Source organism: Gigantopelta aegis, chromosome 4 (genome assembly GCF_016097555.1).
Source record: "Gigantopelta aegis isolate Gae_Host chromosome 4, Gae_host_genome, whole genome shotgun sequence".
Lineage (NCBI taxonomy): Eukaryota > Metazoa > Mollusca > Gastropoda > Neomphalida > Peltospiridae > Gigantopelta > Gigantopelta aegis.
This window is the reverse complement of record NC_054702.1, coordinates 74964787-74986888: the sequence shown is the minus strand read 5'-3', so window position 1 is coordinate 74986888 and position 22102 is coordinate 74964787. Positions and strand designations below refer to the sequence as shown.

The 22102-nt window shown below is 36.4% G+C and overlaps 2 protein-coding genes across 2 annotated transcripts; both read right to left on the bottom strand.

Annotated features, from left to right (window-relative positions):
- Positions 1 to 6864: 6864 nt before the first annotated feature.
- Positions 6865 to 18217, bottom strand: LOC121371089 (glucose dehydrogenase [FAD, quinone]-like). The gene is made up of 10 exons (XM_041496727.1): positions 17662 to 18217; positions 16516 to 16705; positions 15245 to 15373; positions 14245 to 14369; positions 13678 to 13845; positions 12010 to 12160; positions 10568 to 10719; positions 9800 to 9971; positions 8059 to 8281; positions 6865 to 7472 (listed from the first exon to the last, which is right to left on the bottom strand). Exons 5-10 carry the CDS (start codon positions 13720 to 13722, stop codon positions 7373 to 7375), a joined length of 843 nt encoding a protein of 280 aa, XP_041352661.1. The 5' UTR covers positions 13723 to 13845; positions 14245 to 14369; positions 15245 to 15373; positions 16516 to 16705; positions 17662 to 18217; the 3' UTR covers positions 6865 to 7372.
- On the bottom strand, positions 14250 to 18936 carry LOC121369988 (glucose dehydrogenase [FAD, quinone]-like). Its single transcript, XM_041495071.1, has 5 exons — positions 18792 to 18936; positions 18014 to 18222; positions 16516 to 16705; positions 15245 to 15373; positions 14250 to 14362 (listed from the first exon to the last, which is right to left on the bottom strand). Exons 1-5 carry the CDS (start codon positions 18934 to 18936, stop codon positions 14250 to 14252), a joined length of 786 nt encoding a protein of 261 aa, XP_041351005.1.
- Between the last annotated feature and the right edge of the window lie 3166 nt (positions 18937 to 22102).

Sequence of the window (22102 nt, the reverse complement as noted above, 5' to 3'; positions counted from 1 at the left end):
AGTGTAACCGGCGTCATCTCATTGTTTGGGTGGGTCTGTCTCTCTGTCTCTGTCGGTATGTCTGTGTGTGTGTGTGTGTGTGTGTGTGTGTGTGTCTCTCTCTCTCTCTCTCTCTCTCTCTCTCTCTCTCTCTCTCTCTCTCTCTCTCTCTCTCTCTCTCTCTCTCTCTCTCTCTCTCTCTCTAAATCATGCTGGCTACGGGCCTGAAGTTATATACAATATTCATAAGTTAGACCAAACATCAAATTAGGATCGTATCGGGTTACATGGGTCTACGTGTGATACTTGCATACCATATCGATATATAGGACTTCGCCCTATGCTTGTAAATGTGTATCAAAGTACTAATGATATCACTAACGATCTCGACCAATGTTCTCAGGTACAAAATACAAAATAGTAACCAAACACTATTGTACATAGAGAAATAATATATGTTTACTTCAAACTGATCTTCATGTAAAGAAGAAGATATCCTCTTCTAAATTCTTCGAAACAAACAACGCAAACAGCATGTCAACTTTTACTTCTGCGTTTACATGTGATGTCAAACTTTAAGCCGCGTTTACTCGGTTTCTGACGTCATGCTAAGTTCGTAAATATCAGATATTATCATCCATTAAAGGCTTTTGTAGGAGATATCGCTGGCACTATAATTTCTTATAATCTTGATTGGTCAAATTTTAATCACAAGACAATGTTTTTTTACGTCACTGTTTGTTTCAGCGCTAAACCTACCATCAGTGACGTCACGCCAGTTAACCAGTCTACCGCTGATATTCAACCCACATTACTGACGTTATTCACAACTGTCGCAAATGAAAAGAATAATAATGGATGATAAAAAGAATACCCTCCTCGTGTCTTGTGACATCATAATTTATCAGCACTCGGCAAGCCTCGGATTTCATACTTTTATAAACTCGTGCTGATAAATTATGATATAACAAGACACTCGGGGAGTATTCTCTATTTATTTAAAGTGAAGTTGTATGTATCTGATATAAATGATAGTGAAAATAAAATAAAATAATAAATAAAATAACATAAATAAATACAAATAAATAATTTGTGGATAGACATGTAACATTGATTAGTAGTTGTACGACTGTATTTTTTTTTATGAAACGTTAAGGGGAAAAATAGAGCTGTGATAAAGGTCTATGTGAGTCTGGGGTTTTGTTGAGGTTTTTACGGGGGAAGCTAGGGGAGGCATATTTTATTAAATTGAAATTTTAAATACCGATACATGTGGAGAATTAAACATCACTGGTAAATCCGCGTGAATATTTAACTATAATTCTAATTGTTAAAAGTAGCAAACACCTTCCACTAAAGTTAATTTTATTGTATGAAGGCGACTCCAGAGACTTCGTCTAAGTTAATGTTTCACTGCTTTTGGTCTTAAAGCATTCCGATGTAAACTTTAGTAGACCGTTTTTCGCAGCCATTCTAACATCTTATACGAAATATGTACGTTAGTCGTTACAGATTCACAGCTACTCACGACACTCATGACAACTGTCGATCATGCCCCTCAGTTTGTATATAGCCTCGATACCGTCCAATTCGGCAAGGGACGGTACTCTTCGCGCACGTGCGCAATGGGAAAGTGAAAGAGGTCTATTGGTATTCAAGATGCATTGGTTGCAAGCATAGGGGAACGTGGACCCCAATTTCTTAAAACCTTGCTAAGCCTATTTGGTTGCTAAACTGCTCTCTATCTCAGTCACATTCATAAAACTGTTCTGATGGTACCAAGCTTCTCGGTTGCTTGCCAAGTCATTATGTGTTGGGATGTCAGGCAGTAATAATTATGACACGAGGTATTACACTGGTGTTATAACATGGAGTTTTATTCTCATAGCCATTCAACAACGCTACAGAGGGACAGAGTGTTAAAGATTCGTTTATTAATCATCGGTTATTGGATGTCAAACACTTGGTAATTTTTACATATAGTCTTAGAGAGTAAACCCGCTACCTTTTTCTATTAGCAGCAAGGGATCTTTTATATGCACCATCCCATAGACAGGCCTTTGATATACCCGCTACATGTTTTCCATTAGTAGCAAGGGATCTTTTATATGCACTATCCCACAGATAGGGTAGCACATACCACGGCCTTTGATATTTCAGTCGTGGTGCACTAGCTAGAAAGAGAAATAGCCAAATAGGCCCACCGACGGGGATCGATCCCAAACCGACCGCGCATCAAGCAAACGTTTTAACACTGGGTTACGCCCCGCCCTGTATGACAAAGTATACTAACATGCTTTATATGTATGTTAACAATATTAGCTAGAAACAGTCGCTCAATAAAATATATTAGTTACCTTCACATGTTATGGGGCCGGATTTAGCTCAGTCGGTTGAGTGCTCGTTTGAGGTGCTTGCATCGCAGGATCGAACCACCTCTGTGGACCCATTCAACTCATTGGGGGGTTTTCTAGTTCTAACCAGTGCACCACAACTAGTCAAAGATCGTGGTATGTGCTTTCCTGTCTGTGGGAAAGTGCATGTAAAAGATCCCTTTCTGCATTAGGAAAAATGTAGCGAGTTTCCTCTGATGACCACGTGTCAGAATTACCAAATGTTTGACATCAAATAGCCGATGATTAATTTATCAATGTGCTCTAGTGGTGTCGTTAAACAAAACAAACTTTAATTTTTCATATGTTAAATACTGGATTTTATATGCCCTTCAAAGTTTAGATCGAATATGTTCTAAGGATACGGCTAGATAAAACTTTAGCTATTAAAATGTTCCGAAAATATTTGGACACTTACAACAACATCCAGTATATAGGCAAAGATTATTTGGGATTAATTACTGCACAAATATGGAAGATCTTGTCAAATTGGCTTTTCAAGATTTTAATTTAAATGTTCAACTTATTTCATAAATTGCATTTAGAATTTGAAAATTGCTAAGTTGAATTTTCAAGATCGCAATAGTAATTTGCAAGATCTTTTAAGTTGATTTTACAAAATGGTAAGTTGACTTCTTAACATACTATGAGGCAGTAATGAATATGAGACTGTTTGTGGACACGATAGTACGAGACAGGGAGGCGGAGGTGGGAGACACACACCCAGTGCTGGAGCAAATCCTCAAATTCGGGCAAACACGATAGAAATATTCAACTAAAATGAGCTGGCCTGAAATATTTTCACCATTTATTTCCATCATTCTGCCCACACTATTAGTTGTAATTAATGTAAAAAGGTTTAGTGGTTCGTTTGCTAATACGAATAAATGTTGTTATCCAGATTCGGGCATTTTCGTTTAATTCGGGCACACGTCAGCCTGCTCCCTTACAAAAAATGGAAGCCCATACGCCTATGTTTATGGATAGCCCTTACTGGATTCCATAAATTAGGCTATCGGTCTTTTTTAATATTAAATATATTTAACTGGGAATTAAGAGTAATTAATTCTTGAGCAACTATTACGTGTACTTTTCAAACAGCAACAAAACATTCAGCTTAAGACTGACATCAATATAAGAAATTGACGTGTGTTGGTTACATGCCGGATGTGCGTCAAGATGTTTAGTTGTCAGTTATATAGCAATATCTACAGTTTTGGGAAATTACATTTCAGTTACTTTCTATGCAGCACTAAACCAGACATTTGAAAGCTTGCTATCATCTAGCAATAAACTAAGTCTAAACGCTTTTATCAAACTGGGGCACTGATGTTATCCAATTAACCAAAATGGAGGGATTATCGGGATTCAATGACGCCATCATCTCCATTGACGTGTTCGTTCATTTGTTCCATAGGCTGGCTTCCTCGTGAACAGCCATATTATTATAAAAAATAACCTAGCACACTTAAATTTAAAGAAGTGTTTAATTGTAATAGCATAAGCACCCTCCGTAAAATATCAAAATTAATTTCCAAAATTACAAGTAAATTCAATAAACCATAGATAAACATCTTCAATATCATTTGATACTTTTAAAAGTACTGACTTATAAAAAATATCTCTGCTATATTTGAATGTCATTTTTAAAATGTATATATAGCTATTTTGAATTATATTTGTTTAATCTTGTCACTGTAAATAACTATTGTACAACAATTTCTGTTATGCTACCGTTTCACGCCTCACTGCAAACTATAATTATTATATACAGACCTTTACAGGTTTTCAGACACGAGCAAATTTAGAGCTGCAAGTAATCAACAGGTGCCAAAACCTTTAGCAGTCCGCCAGACATTCGTGTCCTTAGGATGGGCCTTGAAAATAAGGAATTCTGTGATTTTATCGATCGGAGCAATAAAAAGATTGGTTTCGACCGCTTTATGTAGGCTCATTTTGGATCCCTCAAAATACTAGTGTATATATATATATATATGATTATTTTGTTTTCGCATTTGGGTGCAGTTCAAGTGGTGACCATGCGCATCTCAAACCTTAAATTGGAACAAATGTATATGATGTTAATAAAGACAGAGCGTTTCTTCATAAAACCTCACCCCATCCTACGGAAATGACATTCAGTTAACAAAAGTAATAAAAAGATACTACACAAGACAGTAAGCATTTTGAAAAGTAGTTCAAGGGGAGTAACCTAACCCAACTAACTAAACTGAGACTTATTCGAGTTATTGTTCGTAATTGAATAAAGTTAAAGTTTGTCTGACCACTAGAGCACATTGACTAATCATCGGCTATTGGATGTCATACATTTGGTAAGTATGACACTTAGTCATCGGAGGAAACCCGCAGACAGGAAAACACATACCACGGCCTTTGACCAGTTGTAGTGCACTGGTTGGAACGAGAAAAAACCCAATCAGTTGAATGGATCCACAGAAGTGATTCGACCCTGCGACGCAAGCACCTCAGGCGAGCCCTATAACTGAACAATGAATATTATGTATTATATACTCTAATATTAACAAACTGCGATATCATGTCCTTCTAATTGGTTTCATCAATCCAGATAGCCGAGGGTGTGCTTAGAACAGCGTGAATGAATATTACTTGGGATGTTTGCTATCTGCCTTGGGGCGGGACGTAGCCCAGTGGTAAAGCGTTCGCTTGGTGCGCGGTCGGTCTAGGATTGATCCTCGTCGGTGGGCCCATTAGGCTATTTCTCGTTCCAGCCAGTGCACCACGACTGGTATATCAAAGGCCTGTCTATGGGATGGTGCATATAAAAGATCCCTTGCTGCTAATAGAAAAAGGTAGCGGGTTTCCTCTTTAGGACTATATGTCAAAATTACCAAATGTTTGACATCCAATAGCCGATGATTAATAAATCAATGTGTTCTAGTGGTGTCGTTAAACAAAACAAACGTTCAACTATCTGCCTTATTTATTTATTTAACCTCTTCTTTGTTTACTCAGTTGTTGCAATTTCTGAACTTGATGTATGTTTCGAATTGATGATTTTGCTGTTAGTATATTGGCTTACGCTGATGACCTTATACTTTTAACAGAATCGTGGTATCATGAATGTCTGTCTGATTACCTGGTGTTGTACACACAAGATGAACCGTCAATCTTAAAACTTCTGATATGATACACATCCGGAATCCATCAGTTGTAAAGACGGTCAGTAATTTTGCATGTTAAGTGATCATTTAAACTACAGCCGTGTGAGCTAAGTCTATAGCCCATTGCGCCAGGGGGCGGGACGTAGCCCAGTGGTAAAGCGTTCGCTTGATGCGCGGTGGGTTTGGGGTTGATCCCCGTTAGTGGGCCCATTGGGTTATTTCTCGCTCCAGCCAATGCACCACGACTGGTATATCAAAGTCCGTGGTATGTGTTATCCTGTCTGTGGAATGATGCATATAAAAGATCCCATGCTGCTAATCAAAAAAAGTAGCCCATGAAGTGGCGACAGCGGGTTTCCTATCTCAATATCTGTGTGGTCCTTAACCATATGCCCGACGCCATATAACCGTAAATACAATGTGTTGAGTGTGTCGTTAAATAAAACATTTCCTTCCTTCCTTCCTTATTCCGCCAGCAGAGCACTTGGTCTTTTAATTTCAAAATATAAATGTCTTGAAGGAATGCAATACCATACAATCCATATATTAAGCTCTACAACACTATGGAGCAGATATCTGCGGATTTTCTTTTATTGATGATGCTATACCTAATACAGCCACGTGTTTCTTTCTCAGATTAAGAAAGTCCATCCCAAATAACGCAAGAGCAAGTGTAATAAAATGTGTTGTTAAGAAAGAGGAGGAGAAAGACCTGGGTGAAATGTCAACATTGGAGAAAGGCATTAATACAGCCACACGAAAGAACGAGGGTCTGGGGCAATAAATTAGATATGTGGGTTTTTTTAAAAAGATATTTATAAAGCAGGACCCATTAAATGCTGATGTAATCTTGAAACATTAACATTTATGATAACTGCACCGACATACATAATGTATGTTTATCTTGTTCTGTTCCGATATATGTATCTTAGCAGGTAGACGATTCATGTTTAATATTAAAATGTATATAGCCTATTGTTTTATTTGTGCTACAATTGCAATTTTAATTGTACTCTGGGTTTTTTATCGAATAGTCTGTCATAACTCAGTATAGAGTGGCTTGTTACAATTTTAGTATTTATATTGATTGTATGTAAATGCTGCATATTTAATCTGTTATAACGTGGTTAGACTGTTATAAACTGTCTGTCTGTCTGTCTGTATATACTAGTATGTAAGTACGAAAATAAATTTAAAAGGTGTTACGGCAGAGTACTAAACCTAGCCAGTCCAAAGCGTATACACTATACAACATGGTATACAATATCAGTGAAAAGGTTTATTACAATAAAACACGAGATAGAGATATAAATAAATAAATGTAATAATACCCAACATTGCTTAGAATGTTTATTTCAACACAATGACTTAAATATGAAAAATACAAACAGGTAATGGGAGGTAAGTATACAATATTACGTTTATATTTAATAACACTTGCACAAGCTCATAAAGCGTTCATCTTTTTGCTAGCCACTCTCTCAAGTTTAAACGTTTATAATTAAACTTTTCTGCTTATAATATCATTATTAAAATGTGAGTTCCTACACATCAAATATATTTCTAATTATTAACTATGTAACAGATCATATTTCTAATTATTAACTATGTAACGGATCACACTGTTAACCAATTTGTTAATCATGGTATTTTGCCATATCGCTTCCATTGTCTGGATGAAACTGTAGTCCATTTAATTAATTATATTAGTCATAAACAGGAACATTTCAGCTGCCAAAAATAAAACAACAGTTTCAACAACCAATTGGCCTATTTCGAAATGTTAAAAGCACCAGGTGAATTAACCAGAAATTCTTAGAATATGCATTATTTGTTTCCTTTTATAATATCAGCAGCTTATTCTCCAATCATGATGCTGGCTGCGTTGGTGTTAGCTGATACGATGAACGGCATGATGGAAGCGTCTGCTACTCTTAGTCCGTCGATCCCCTTCACTCTAAAACAGAACAATTCGTAATCCTTGACGCTAGAAATATGTTTTAGAAATCTACATTTATATTTCATTCCCTGTAAATCTGGATACAAAGCGAAAGTAAAAATGCAATAAACATTTTAAGATGTTAATGCAAATAAAGAATAAGAAGTGTATAAAAAATATTGCAAGCCCAAATTACGAATTTAATCAATAGTTTAATATGTGAATTCAAATCACAAAACGATAAGCGTAAGCAATGCATAATATTTAGGCACTGGAATAAGCATTTAAAACGACACTGTAAACGCAGTTATGATACAAGAGGAGGTATTCGTTTAGACAAGAGTGGAAACTGCATCAGCACTCAGCAGTACGAAAACGAAAATAGATAAAATAAGCCAGAAATATTTGTTTAACGACATCTTCACATATTTTAAACTACGACTACTTGGTGTCTAACATAATTATGGTTATTTCGACATTTGGACGCTGGAGAGAAAAAGAGGAAACCGTATACTTAACTCTTTCCAATAAAGTATGAAATAAACACAAAAAGAGTTACCCCATCTGGTGATAACAAATAACATACTAGGTGCGAAAGACCTACCGTAGATGTGGGTTAACCACAGTTGTGGGGTCATTCAGTGCACCCATTTTGCACGTACAGCATTGATGGAAGGTACCAAAGGTCAATGACCTCACACAACACTGCCAGTACTCATCAGAGTCATAATGGTGTTGGGTACAAAGTGGCATAGGCGTTGAATGAAGTCTTGCTCCAATCTTTTTCAGGGCATCAGTCTTCAGCAGCTTTTGAAATAATCTAATTCCTGAAAGAGAAATAAAACAACCCACTAAAATAAAATAAAAATGAAAACCTACGTTAAAGTTGTCATCACCATCACACAGACCAGATGAAGAACATTCTTCAAGTTCTTCATACTGTTTGGTAATTGTTTAAAAATTGCAATTAATTTTGTTTGAAACTTTGTTTTAAATGAATTTTTCCAAACATAATTAAAACATTGGGGTTCTTTTTATGCTCAGTAAATAGCTGGTAATTAAGACATCAACGAAAGAAGATTGAATATTGTAAAAAAAACAATGTGCCGTTTTGTATCCTCTGGTTTACTAGATGTTCAGAACGATATATTTTGGCAGCCATTTTTGAAAAATGATTGCTAAAGAAACAAGATCATCACTTGGTTGTGTTCACTCCAATTAAAACATATACTATACATATTATATGTATCTTCAGTATCAAACATGCTGTCATATATGAAATTCCCATGGACATCTATTCCAGGGACAAGTCTGTTGCTGTGTGTTGACAGACAGGTAATGAAGAAGTGAGGCTGCAAATCGAGTCAGGATACGAGTGTTCATTTTCAACTACACAGGACAGATAGTGCTAGTAAGTGTCCAGTAAATCAATGGCAAATATTGCTTTCAACGAAACGGTGATAAATCTCTTCTTGTACACGATTTTGACACATTTTGATGGCTTTCTGAGTGGTGGAGAGTGGGGATGAGTAGGAGGTACATGTACATGTGTGCACCAGTTAAAACATATTGCGTCAATATTTGCTACATTTCCCGTGAGGTAATTACAGTGCAAACATCAAACAAGTATTAGGAATTAATAGTATTGCATTTTTGTACCATCGCAGTGGAAAGAGGTTGATATAATAGGCAGCTCTTTATATCGATAAGGTGTATATGAAAATACATTATTAGTCTGTTATATAACTAACTTAGGAATATTTGTTCAATGACTCACCAATATGTTGGTAATTGTTGTGTGTTTAACGTGCTAACGAATTTTACATGCTACCTAAAATAACAGGCATGGCAAAAAGGGAAAATAATGAAATAATTGGTAAACGACTCCTCGGCACATTTTAAAATACGGTTATCTACTAAGAGAGAGAGAGAGAGAGAGAGAGAGAGAGAGAGAGAGAGAGAGAGAGAGAGAGAGAGAGAGAGAGGGAGGGAGGGAGGGAGGATACTATTGAAAGGCAACATGGGATCTTTTATATGCATTGACCCAGGTTAGGATGGGAAATAAAAACAACTATCGAGGGTGTCGAATCCTGCAATTTGTTGCACCTCAAACGATTATGTCAAGAGTCAGTTTGGGTACCTCAAGTATAAGACTGTTGATAGCGATAAATGGTCTAGATAATGAAACGAAAATAACAACAAAAACCCATACAGTTAATCCATAAAACACAACATATCAGAAAGGCGAATTGTGTGAGCACATTATCATGGATAAAATATTATGCCACGTTACATTCCTTTTGAAACTAATGGCAACGGAACCCTGCTTAGTTGGTATGCTTTATCTCTATAAACGGCCATCATATCTTCTGTGGCGTGTAAGTAGTTAGGTTGTATGACTGGGTATTCAAATGAGTTGGCACTTCTAAGACGAACAGTGCCTGAACTCTGAGGACGTTGACAGCCAGGAACGATAAGAAACCCTTCGGTTGCCTCCCATTTGATTTCCTCAGAAATCTGCAGTTACACGTTGTACGCTGATTAACACTATTAGCGAACATTACATGTACTGTTATAATTGTTTAGTAATAAAATGCCTGCTATTTGTAAGGCTATCAGACTGGTTAACGGTACATGTATTTGATAATAATTATATAGATCTTGTGTCAAATATTAACCATATCTTATACCATAGTTTAATGCCAAATAAAAATTTGTTTCTACTTAAATACGTGACCGCAATCCGATTGGTTGAACTGCAGATTGTTTTTTCATTTTACAGAACATAAAAATGTCAGTCCACCCCCACCAATACCCATCAAATAATAATAATAATAATAATAATTTAAAAAACAAAGAAAAAATCCAAAACATACAAAAACAAAAACAAAAACAAACAAAATCAAAACCCTCCCACTGCAATTATATATATCTGGGACATTTCAGGAAAACGCAAGTGAAAAGTACCAACAGGATATCGACTATCTATAAATGATGGTTGAGAAACGTCCTGATATTGAAAACAGATTTCAGAACACCACTGAGTCGTTAATTAATGCAAATTTGTAGCATTGCAGTACAGTGACAGTAGTATTAATTAGTTACGCACGTACCTTTGGGTCTAAATTAATCAAACGCTGTATAAACTCTGCGTCTGGAATGCTCACAAGCATTTCTAACTGCACGTCAGGATTTCCGTATTCAAGATCATTTTGTGTTCTAACATATTCGGAGAACTCGAGTGTACCCGGTGTTGTCTTGTATCCTAAATATGAAGAGACCAGCATGTTTACTAAGTAAGAAATGAGGTCACCACAATTAAAATTTTCAAATCGTCGATTATAAACTATTTGTATTATAAAAGAAGACTTACATTTTACCTGAGAGTGAAGTTACTAGCATTAACCGTTAGGCCCAGATGCGATTTTAACGGGATTTGCAGCTTTATTTTTTTTAGTATGATGAGGAATTTCCAACAAGGTCAAAAGCATAGAAGGCCCTTCTCGTTGATCAAAGCCTGGATCCGCCCCTACGCTTAAATACCTGCTCGGTGTTTGGAATGGCCTGAGTTGGCTGCCATTGTAACATGTTTACGGCATATAGAACCTTTTTTGATGACTAAAATAGTATATTAAAGAGAATATCAGTGAGTGTCTGTATAAACAAGGTGTTTGTTATCATTTTCATTTCAACTTATTTTCGTGCTTATATCCTATTAAGGTTCAAGCACGCTGTCCTGGGCACACACCTCAGCTATCTGGGCTGTCTATCCAGGACAGTGGGTTAGTTGTTAGTTGGTTAGTGGTTAGTGAGAGAGAAGAGGGTGTAGTGGTCTTACACCTACCCATTGGAGCCCTTAACAACTCACCGGTTGGAGCCGGTACCGGGCTACGAACCCTGTACCTACCAGCCTGTAGTCCGATGGCTTAACCACTGCGCTACCGAGGCCGGTATTTGTTATCATCCTAATATTTGTAGTCGCCTAAACTGGATTTTACCTGCTAATAATTTCGTACGTACGAAAAAACAAAAACATTACGAAGTGAAATGAAAAACGACTGCTACAAATATTACCACACGACCGCCAACACACTGGATATACAAACACTGGTATTCTAAACAAGAAAAGTCTATTTAACATGTCATTCAAGTCGCCAAACAAGCTCTATTAATCAGAAACATCTAACAATGGCTTCAAACTCAGGAGAGTCATTTTACCAGCAGGTTAAAAAGCGTCACTTTTTTTCTCACCTCAAATGTTTCTCTCCATTTTGACAAGACCAAAAAGCAACCATGATAATTTGGTTATTTCGATGTTAAATCAGGGTGGAAAGGGTTACTTGATTAACAGATCACTTACTTTACTCTATAGCAAACAATGTCATGGGAACTGAAGTTTGGTTCGAAAACGTAATAGATAATTAATCACAACAATATTATCTTAAATAAGAATATAGTTCCTGAAACATAAGATGGTGTGCCAAGCTATGGCATCTATAATTCTACGAACTTGTTTTATCTAATCCTCGTATTATATATAGAGTCGACTACTTACCAGTTTTAAAGAGACTGTACATCCACTGAGTCCACGTGCTGGTTAGTTTGTCACCATTGATCGACAGGGGTTCGTCTATCAACACTCGGAGTATGGTGGCGGGGTGGTCCTGTAGATTGTCTCCAACAGGCAGGTCGGCAACCACTGGAATCTCACCACGGCAATAACAATATTATATTACAATCCAGTCGATTGTCGTTTTAATGACACCTTATACAAAACCAAATGTCCTAACAAAAAAAATAAACGTATAACTATATATATCTCCACCTTACAATGACACTAGTGTCACTATTTTATGGAGCATCCATTACAGCAATGCTCAATAGTGTATCTGTACTTAAGAATATTCCTAGCTGTTACACTTCATGCAATGTACCATAATTCCTGATATTAGATACTTGTGAATGAATGCTCTTTTTATGTTTTAAGACATGTACTTTCAATTAAAGAACAGTACATTAAGAGATATTTGTGTTTATTGATGGCGGTTGGGATTAACTAAGCAGTCGAGGACCTATTAGTTGTGTTGTAAGATTTAGTTAAAAAGTTCAAATTTGTTTTGTTTAACGACACCACTAGAGAACATTGATGTGTTAATCATCAGCTATTGCACATTAAACATTTGGTAATTCTGAAATATAGTCTTAGAAAGGAAACCTGCTACATTTTTCCATTATTAACAGGGGATCATTTAAATGCAGACATGATAGCACATGCCACGGATTTTGATACACAAGTTATGGTGCACTGGCTATAACAAGAAATGGCCCACTAGGCCCACCGACAGGGATCGATCCTAGACCGACCGCGCATCATGGATCTCTTTACCACTGAGCTACGTCCCGCTCTGTGGAAACATTAGGACAAGGATGTGCATTTGATCAGCAAAAGAACCTCAAGAAGATACGACATCATGTTAGAACAGGATAAAATTAAATTACATTTAAAGGAAAGAAAGGAAAGCAGGTAATGAAATAAGAGAACATGTTTTATTTGAGACCACAATTTAGTTAGTTTAGTCTTTATAAAATAAGCCATGTAATGCCGAATTTAATGTCAGTACTCTGCGGTGTACTGCCAGGAACACGGTTAATTTCCTGATACTGTGGATCAGGGTTTTCATTGCAGTCAGTATTCGCTGTTACTATTTATGTTCCTTTATTTCTTACCATCAGTGTATATAAGTACATTTGTATTATGAAAATAATTTAAACAAAATGTACTTAATAAAACATTACGTTTGTTATTTTTTAAATTCAACACTGCTTGGCTGACATATAAACCGTATTACTAACATGGGCTGGATCTACTTGTCTGTGTTTGTGGTAAAGTGCATAAAAAAGATCCCTTGTTGCTAATAGAAAAATGCAGCGGTTTTTTTTCTAAAAACTATATTCCACAATTACCAAATATATGTTATCCAATAGCAGGCGTTTGTGCAGGAATTGTAGCAAGGAGGGGGTCTAAACTGCGGCGACCGAAGATTATAGTGTGGCCGAGTCATGCTCCCCCGGAAAATACATTAAGAAAAAATAAAATTTACTTGAGTCCCGAAACCCTCCCCTTGCACAAGCGTCTGAAAATCCGATGATTAATTAATGTGATCTAGTGGTGTTTTGAAATAAAACGACTTTACTTTATACATTGTAATTCTAATTAATATACCTTCAAGTCGTCGAGGTGACTTTTGTGTCCTATTCCAGAAAGCATCAGTAGTTATGCTGAACCAATTACTCCTGCTGACAGAATTACCTCCCTTTTGGATAATACTCTATATAAACGACCATTCTTTACAACCTCCACACCAATTGCTCTTTTCTTTTCTATTATAATCTACAAATTTGTTTGAAAAAGAAAATAATATAACTTTAGAGTCTCACAGTAATGTATTACTGATTGGTAATTTGGGTTTAAGCCAGCATTGCATAAAATAATTTAATAGTTTTGGATATCAAACTTTTCTAAAATTTACAAATTGATGATAAAGAAACAGAAATGAAACGTTCAACTAAGTCTTCAGTGAACATTACCCAAACCCCCACCTTGACAAGCATGCACTTTATAATAAGTAATGCTTTACTGGACATGATATAGAAAGAAAACAAAATGTTTCGGATCAGCACAGAATACACCCATTTTAATGTAGTTTGGCATTTGTGATCACCAAAACAAAGCGTGTCCACGTTCTCGGATAAAAAATGCCTCTTCATCTGGGAATTAAGAACAGATTACCTTGGTCACATGGCCGTCGGTAGTAACATGAAGATTGGTTCGTTCTCTTGCTGCGGGCCACAAGAATCCCCGGGAAGTACTTGATCTGACACCATCACCGAGCACACACTACTGCCTCCTGAAACCTACGTAATAAACGAAAAAATAACAAACTAAATAGAGAATACTACACGTGTGACATTTAGATACCATTTATCTTTAGAGAGAGAGAGAGAGAGAGAGAGAGAGAGAGAGAGAGAGAGAGAGAGAGAGAGAGAGAGAGAGAGAGAGAGAGAGAGACGGAGAGCCATCGCATTACATGACACGGCTTTTGCTGTACTGGTTAGTCATTGGACACTGGTTGGAATGGCGGAAATGCCGAGTCTGTAGCGGAATACATAATCAGGCCCGTATCTCTGCACAATGCAGAGTCGAATGGGCATTTAGCAAAATAGTGGTCGATTCCATGAATGTGTATCTAGTGACTCATTTAGGAGGAAAGCCACTGCAGAGGAGATGTTTTACTGGGAATATCATCCCTCTTGCACTGCCACACAGAGGATTGCTACTCCCAGACTAGTTTTCTAAATCAAAACTAGCACAGGGCAGAGCCCATTAGAGCAAATACAGCTGCGATGACATGCAATCACGAATCAGTCACAACAGTGATGATATCAGGTGTTCGCGAAAGTTTAGCAGATCCTGCCCTACCAGTGGCACCCGTCATGAGTACTGCCACCACAGCTGCCAAGTATGTCACTTCATAAATAATAAATATGCAAATGCCTCAGCAATCATTTTGGTCAGTGCTGCATCGTATTTAGTAGATATAGCTTATACTCAGCTTCGCCCACCCTCAACCTTATAGCAACAGGACACGACGTAGGTCAGTGGTGATGTGCGATGAGTCGCAGGGTCACTATTAAACACGTGTTTGTTGTTCAGACAAATTGTATTAATCGTAGAATTCATCTGATGGGGATCGACTAATACAAGTAATGTAAGGACGTTCGATTATCACCTTCCTGCATTTCACCATTATGATCCGTTTCGTTGTACCCAGCCTCTTTGGCTGCTCTGAGGAAAAGATCAGACAGTGGAGTGGAAGCAACTTTACTAATCTTTATTGGACCGCTACTGCTGTGATACTCTAGAAAGGAAACACCAAACAACAACTTCATTTCTGACTACTTGTACTTAATGAAGAAGTGACGCATATAAAGTACCGTAAACATTAAATGTGAACTGAATCTAATAATATTCCCTATTTGTATTCCAAATTTCTATAATCTGCACATGTTGTAAATTCTACGTCTTGGGTAAATGTTTTTTCCATGGAACTTGTTAAGCTTGCTTAGACTTTTGGGAGTTGTATGGACGTGCTAAATGGTTGAAGTGTATTCAAACCATTTTTATATGACCATTTTTAAATGTTCGCATTTGTGATTAATAAATGAAGAGAAAACTGTGTTCCAAGATGCTGTCAAAAAGGAAAACTCATACAAAAATGCGAAGACTTCAGAATAGAAACTGTTTAAAGGCACGTACTCCCGAGTTGTTGATGATGATGATGATAACTAGTTTAACGTGCCCATATACCACTAGGGTTTCGAACACGCCCATCCCGAGTCCGACCTCCGATAAGATCGGTGGCCTGACTCGGGATGGGGGGGGGGGGGGGGGGGTTGAAAATGGGCAGAATTTTGAAAATAGCAATTAGTAAAAAAGTTAATAGAATAAATAAAAAAAAAAAATAAAGGTTACAAGCCAAAAATAAAAAGAATTGACTGCTCGGCCGAATATTTATATAATTTGGAGCATTTTAGAAGGACAGTCCAAAATTAAATAAGAGAAAGAAGAGAGGATCGGACTATTTAATAATATTTAAAAACAAAAAAGTAATTTCGACATAAAATTTTGAACGCAGATCTAAAAGTTTAAAGTCCGATCGATATGTCCACGCGAGTTGTGATCCACATAGTGACACGGGCCAGACACATACGATGTGAGACTACAGATGGTTATAAATTAAACTATTATCTTTCCTGAATCGGCGAGCTTTGCAATTACGTAAACAAAGACACTGAATTATCAGTTATTATGAGGATGACAATTACAAATAAACATCAACAGTGTATTATTTTGCCCTTAAGTCCTACACGTGAACCCATTTTATATCTACTTTATCTGTGTCAATAGATATATTGTGTTTTAACTCTAAACACTAATTTTACATCTATTGTTTAATAGAGACACTTAGATCTTTAGTTGCTCGAAATTTAATCCAAATACCAGATTTTGCCAGTTCTTCATCAGTCATGTCCTCATATTTCTTGAAATATGGCAGAACGTCTTCATAGCTCCAGCCATCGCAGCCGTTCGCTGCCCACTTGTCAAAGTCAAATCTGCTACCACGCACATGCGCCATGAAGATCAGCTGACTACTTCCGCCTACAACTCGACCCCTTGGTATGTATCCTCGCTGAATTAACGTAAGACATGGTGTCATCAAAATACATTGATTAATATATAACAAATCTAATTCACGACTATCAGGCACTGTATTTATAAAGTATTGTAACGGTGTCACACAGATATAACAAAACACCAGCAATAGTCTTCATTATGACTAACAATAGAAACGGAGAAGAAATGGTAGAATGTTACATGTTTACAGCGACTTAAACCAAACGCGGTCAACGTGCTGCTACAGAATGGTGCTAGTATGCTAAAGATACAGGCCTGTGGAAACCAGGGACGAGGGAGGCTTTTGAGGCTGTGCCACGTGAGGACGAAAATGAACGTTATTTTGTCTTACATTATATAAATAAAGCTACAAATCTAGTTTGTGCCCCCTCCATTTAGATAGTGCCCCAACCCACTACGGTCCTGAAATAAAGACAAGAGTTAAGTTAAAGTTTGTTTTCTTTAATGACATCACTATTGGATGTCAAACATTTGGTAATTCTGACATATAGTTTTTGAGAGGAAAGGTCACACTACACAGATGTCATCTGCCATTGAAACCCATGTTAAACTGCCCAACTTCAAGCGAAGATTGCCCATACAACGGGTTCTCGTTGGCACTAACAACATACACCATTGCGAACATACATTATATAAGCATTTATTTTCACTCCAAAATTGAGAACATTTCCGTCTCCGTTTTTTGCTATACGACCGCATCTGGCAGTAGTACCGGTCCGAACAGTTGGTTCATTAACCGATTCACTCCGGCTGTCACTTGCGCTATATACTCATGTTCCAAAAGGTCGATGCACAATATTACAAAATAACATGGGCAAAATACAGCCAGAAGGCTTGCCATTAAACATACATAGTGTTTTAATTCTTCACCATTTCCTAGAAGTGAATATGTGAACCATAACATGTGTCACAGTTAGGAACTATAGTGGACCGTGATGAATTAACTCTCACCCGGAAGTGATCTGTGTAGTGAGACCAAACTCGCTATCTTTTTCCATTGGTAGCATGGGATCTTCTATAAGTGCCCTCCATCAGACAGGATATTTGATATATACCACGGCCTTTTCTTATACCAGTCATGGTGCATTGGCTGAAATGAGAAATAGTCCAATGGGAACGCTATACAGGTATATATTTAACATGCTAATCAGAGTTAGCTGTTTAAAGCACGCCCTTCCTAGGTACATGATCTGACTGCGTCAGCAAGTGTGTCGAATATAGGGTACGAAAAGGGGTAGTAGTAAGATTTTCGCTGCAATCTGGAAGAGAACAATTGTATGTTTAAATATAAATCGTTAAATACCCTGTCCTTTAAAGCACCGCAAGCATACTGCTGGGGTTCAGTGTAATACTCCCAGTCTAACTTGGTGTGTTGGGACCTGGCTGTCTCAGATGGCATGGTGAAGTGAATTTTATCCCTGTCGTCCGGTCCCGCTTCTAAAACAAGAACTGTGACGTCACGATCTTCCGACAGACGAGCGGCAACAACAGACCCGGCAGAACCCGAGCCGACTGGGAAAGGAAGTAAATACTGAGATTATTAATTTTAATGAATTTGTTTCATACCTAATAGTATTAGCGTACTGTACTAAAACAAAACAAAAAATATTTCACTTTAAAGGTATACAAAAATGAGTGTCAAGTCCATACGGATGAAAGTATCGGTAATAAAATTCAATATTATTTCTGGGAATCCTAACTGATGGCCAAAAGAAAAACGTTAAACGGTTCTGAATATAAAACAACAACATAAACATTTTATAGAATTTTCGAATATTAAATATTAATCAATGTTTGGCTTAGTGTCAGTTGTTGCATTTCATTTACAATGTTTAATGTGCGTTTATATTTAAAATACAGTTTATTGTGGTTTTAAAAACCTGTTATTCAGTTCATAACCAGACATTGTATTATGATTAAACCTTGTTTTATTTGGAGAATTTTTATGCAAATAGTTTTTTTAAAAAAGCTTTACTATTTTATAAGTGTATCAAGATCTTGTTTTACTTTGTTAATATTTGTAAAATAAATATGATTTTAAATATAAACTATGACGTCCAACTGATGCTAAAAATACTTGCCTACAATGTAGTCGTAAGATTCTTCAAACTTGGTTACAATCAGGTCTTCTGTCTGATCGTCAATAGGGAACACGAATCGTCCAACCAGAATGGCCAGTACGGCGACGTTAATCAGCAGACAGAGGATTGTCCCTGTGCTAAACATGACCCTAGGACATAATACAACTTTATGACTTTAATATATATATATATATATATATATATATATATATATATATATATATATATATATATATATGTGTATATATATGTATATATATATATATATATATATATATATATATATATATATATCATGCATGTACATGGATCTACCTTCCTATCTACCTACCTACCCACCTCTATATCTATCTATATATCTATCTATCTATCTATCTATCTATCTGTCTATCTATCTATATTTATCTGTGTAACATAGAGAACTCTTCATATATATATGAAGAGTTCAGGCGCAAAACGCGATGTAAACCATTTTCTTTCTTTTTTTTAGTTAAAGCCATTATTGTATGTCAGTAAGGGCTAATCGTAGGCCTGCTGATTTGCTGCAAAACGCGATTGATCCTTATGAAATTGTATTGGGTAAATCCCGGGGTTTTTTTTTCATCAAAATATATGCCAATTAAAAAGGTAATTTTTACTGAAAATGAAAAATGGATATATCGCGTTTTGTGCCTAAACTCTTCATATATATATATATATATATATATATATATATATATATATATATATATATATATATATATATACCTGCGTATATGTCAGTCTGTCTGTCTTTGTCTTAGAAAGAAAGGCAGACTGACTGTGAGATACTGACAGGAAATAATTCGGCCAGTGGTCTATTTCTAACGTGTAAACAACTTACAAGTATATGACGTGCCTATGCCTATATCCAATTAAGGTTCAAGCACGCTGGGTTAGACAAAACAATATGGCTTTATTTTGTTAATTGGTGATATATATTAGATAAAATTAGTGGGAGTATTTTCTAATGAAAATAAGTTTATTGTCGTCGTTTTAAAGTTGCAAATAATTTGGACGACGATTTTGACGGTCCCCCAAAGATAAAAATAAAAATGGAACAAAACATGTAGATCCGTTGTTATGCCATGACCCAAGAGAAATAATGACATGTCCACCCACGGAGCTACGGGTTATGGCTTTGTATGGAGTGTGGGCGTGATTGTTTTGAAGAATAAATGAATTAGTGAATGAACCACACACACAAAAAAAAGAGGTAAGAATTTGAATACGACGATAATTCTGATGAAAAAATATATCGCGATTTGTTAAAACTTTTAGATGAATTTAAAATATTAAACCATTATTTTATTTTTATGTGTCAAAACAGTAAATAACCACTAAGTTAAAAATAACAAATAGAAGAGGCCCGGATACACATACTATTATCCTGTTCAATTATTTAGACCCAAAGTTTTTTGCAAATGTTACGTTTATTTCCTATTCGATATTTGTTTTCTTTGCATTTACATGAAAACAAACCCAAACCCCGACAGGTTTTATATACAAATCATCATATAAAATGCACGAAGCTGACTTAATTCCACTTTTTAAAAATCTCTGTGTCTTTTGAATGCACGTTATTTCTCCTATAAATAAAAAAGGTCATTTGCATATCGAAACATTGGGATCTGAGGCTACGTGAAGGCCATTATAGTTTGTTTCACTAAATCAAGGTTATTATTGTTTTGCAGTGTGTAACAGCATTGTCTAATCTTTCCGTTAAACATAGATGTAAACAAACAGAACATGTAACCCTTTCTTGTAGGTGCATTATATTTAATAAATTTAGCTAATGTATTATGTATTTTTATTTTATTATATCAATTATATATTACCATACCATACCTAACCTACCACAACTGAGGTGTAGCACAGTAATAAACACAAATCACCTCACACACCGCAGGAATGTGCTTTCCAAATTTATAAATACATTTAATGCAGGGCCAGACCCAGAAGACCGGGGGGGGGGGGGGATAAAATGTCAAAGGCCACCAACATCAAATAATAATAAAAATGTTATTTAATTTGCCTCTAAATTGGGAACTCATAATTATATATTATATATATATATATATATATATATATATATATATATATATATATATATATAGTATTTAGGGTGGTGCTAGGGGGGCTAGGGGGGGTTTGGGGGTTGGGTGTTACATTTGTAATGCGAAAAACCAAAGGGCTATTGTTCGGACTCGTATGGGTTCAACCACTTTTTCATCCCGCAGACACAGCCCCTGAATGTTCAAAATACGATAGCATTGCTTGGTCAATAACATCATTATTTCGATATATGACTGCACGTGCTATTGTAGCAATGTGTAAACCACGTAAAATACAAGTTAGGTAGGGTATATAAATTCATTGAAAATGTATTAGTCGACATTCTTGTTATTGTTATTTGAGGAAAAATATGGGTAAATCGAAAAACACTTCAGTTGATGTAAAATCGTGTATTAAGAACGTTTTCGATTATTTTGAAGATGAATATCAGCGCGGTAGACCTAGGTATGCTTCTTATCGAATTGTCGATCGAGTTGCCGCTGCACTTAAAGTTTCGGTTTTAAACAGTAAAAAGAACTGTGAAAAATCTAAGCTCTACGAATCCAAGCACAGAAATCACTGTTAAAAAACGCGACCGAAAACTCATCGATTTATTTGATAAAGATGTTATTTAGACGACGAGTATACAGATTTTATAGAGAGGGCGAATTACCTACATTACATAAGATGAACGTGGCTTTAAGGGAGGAATGTGGAATCAACATATCCATATCAACTTTACGAAGAACACTCCATGACCTCGATTTTAAATACCAACCTATGTCTACAACCGGAAAAGTGATTTTTGAGGACGCCAATATATCAGACAGGAGACCTGTCCTATCTCCATGAAATATCCAGTTTACGAGAACAGGTGTAATTTAATAGTGTATCAAGATGAGACCTGGGTGAATGTCAACCATACAACATCCCACCACTGGGACATATCCACCCGGGCACAAGTACCGCCAATCACCTGCCGAAATCAGACGCTGCTGATCGAGTTCCTAAACTCTGTTCGGTGACTGGGAATCAGGGAAAAAAGACTTATTATTTGTCATGCTGGCTGTGATAAATATGGATTGATAGATGGCTGTGAATTGATCATTGAGGCTAAAAAAAACAGACGGAGACTATCATGGTGAGATGAATCATGAAATTTCATCAAATGGTTTGAAGACACAACAACTTAGGCCTTCTCTACCAGAACCTTCTGTTATCGTCATGTATAACGGCAA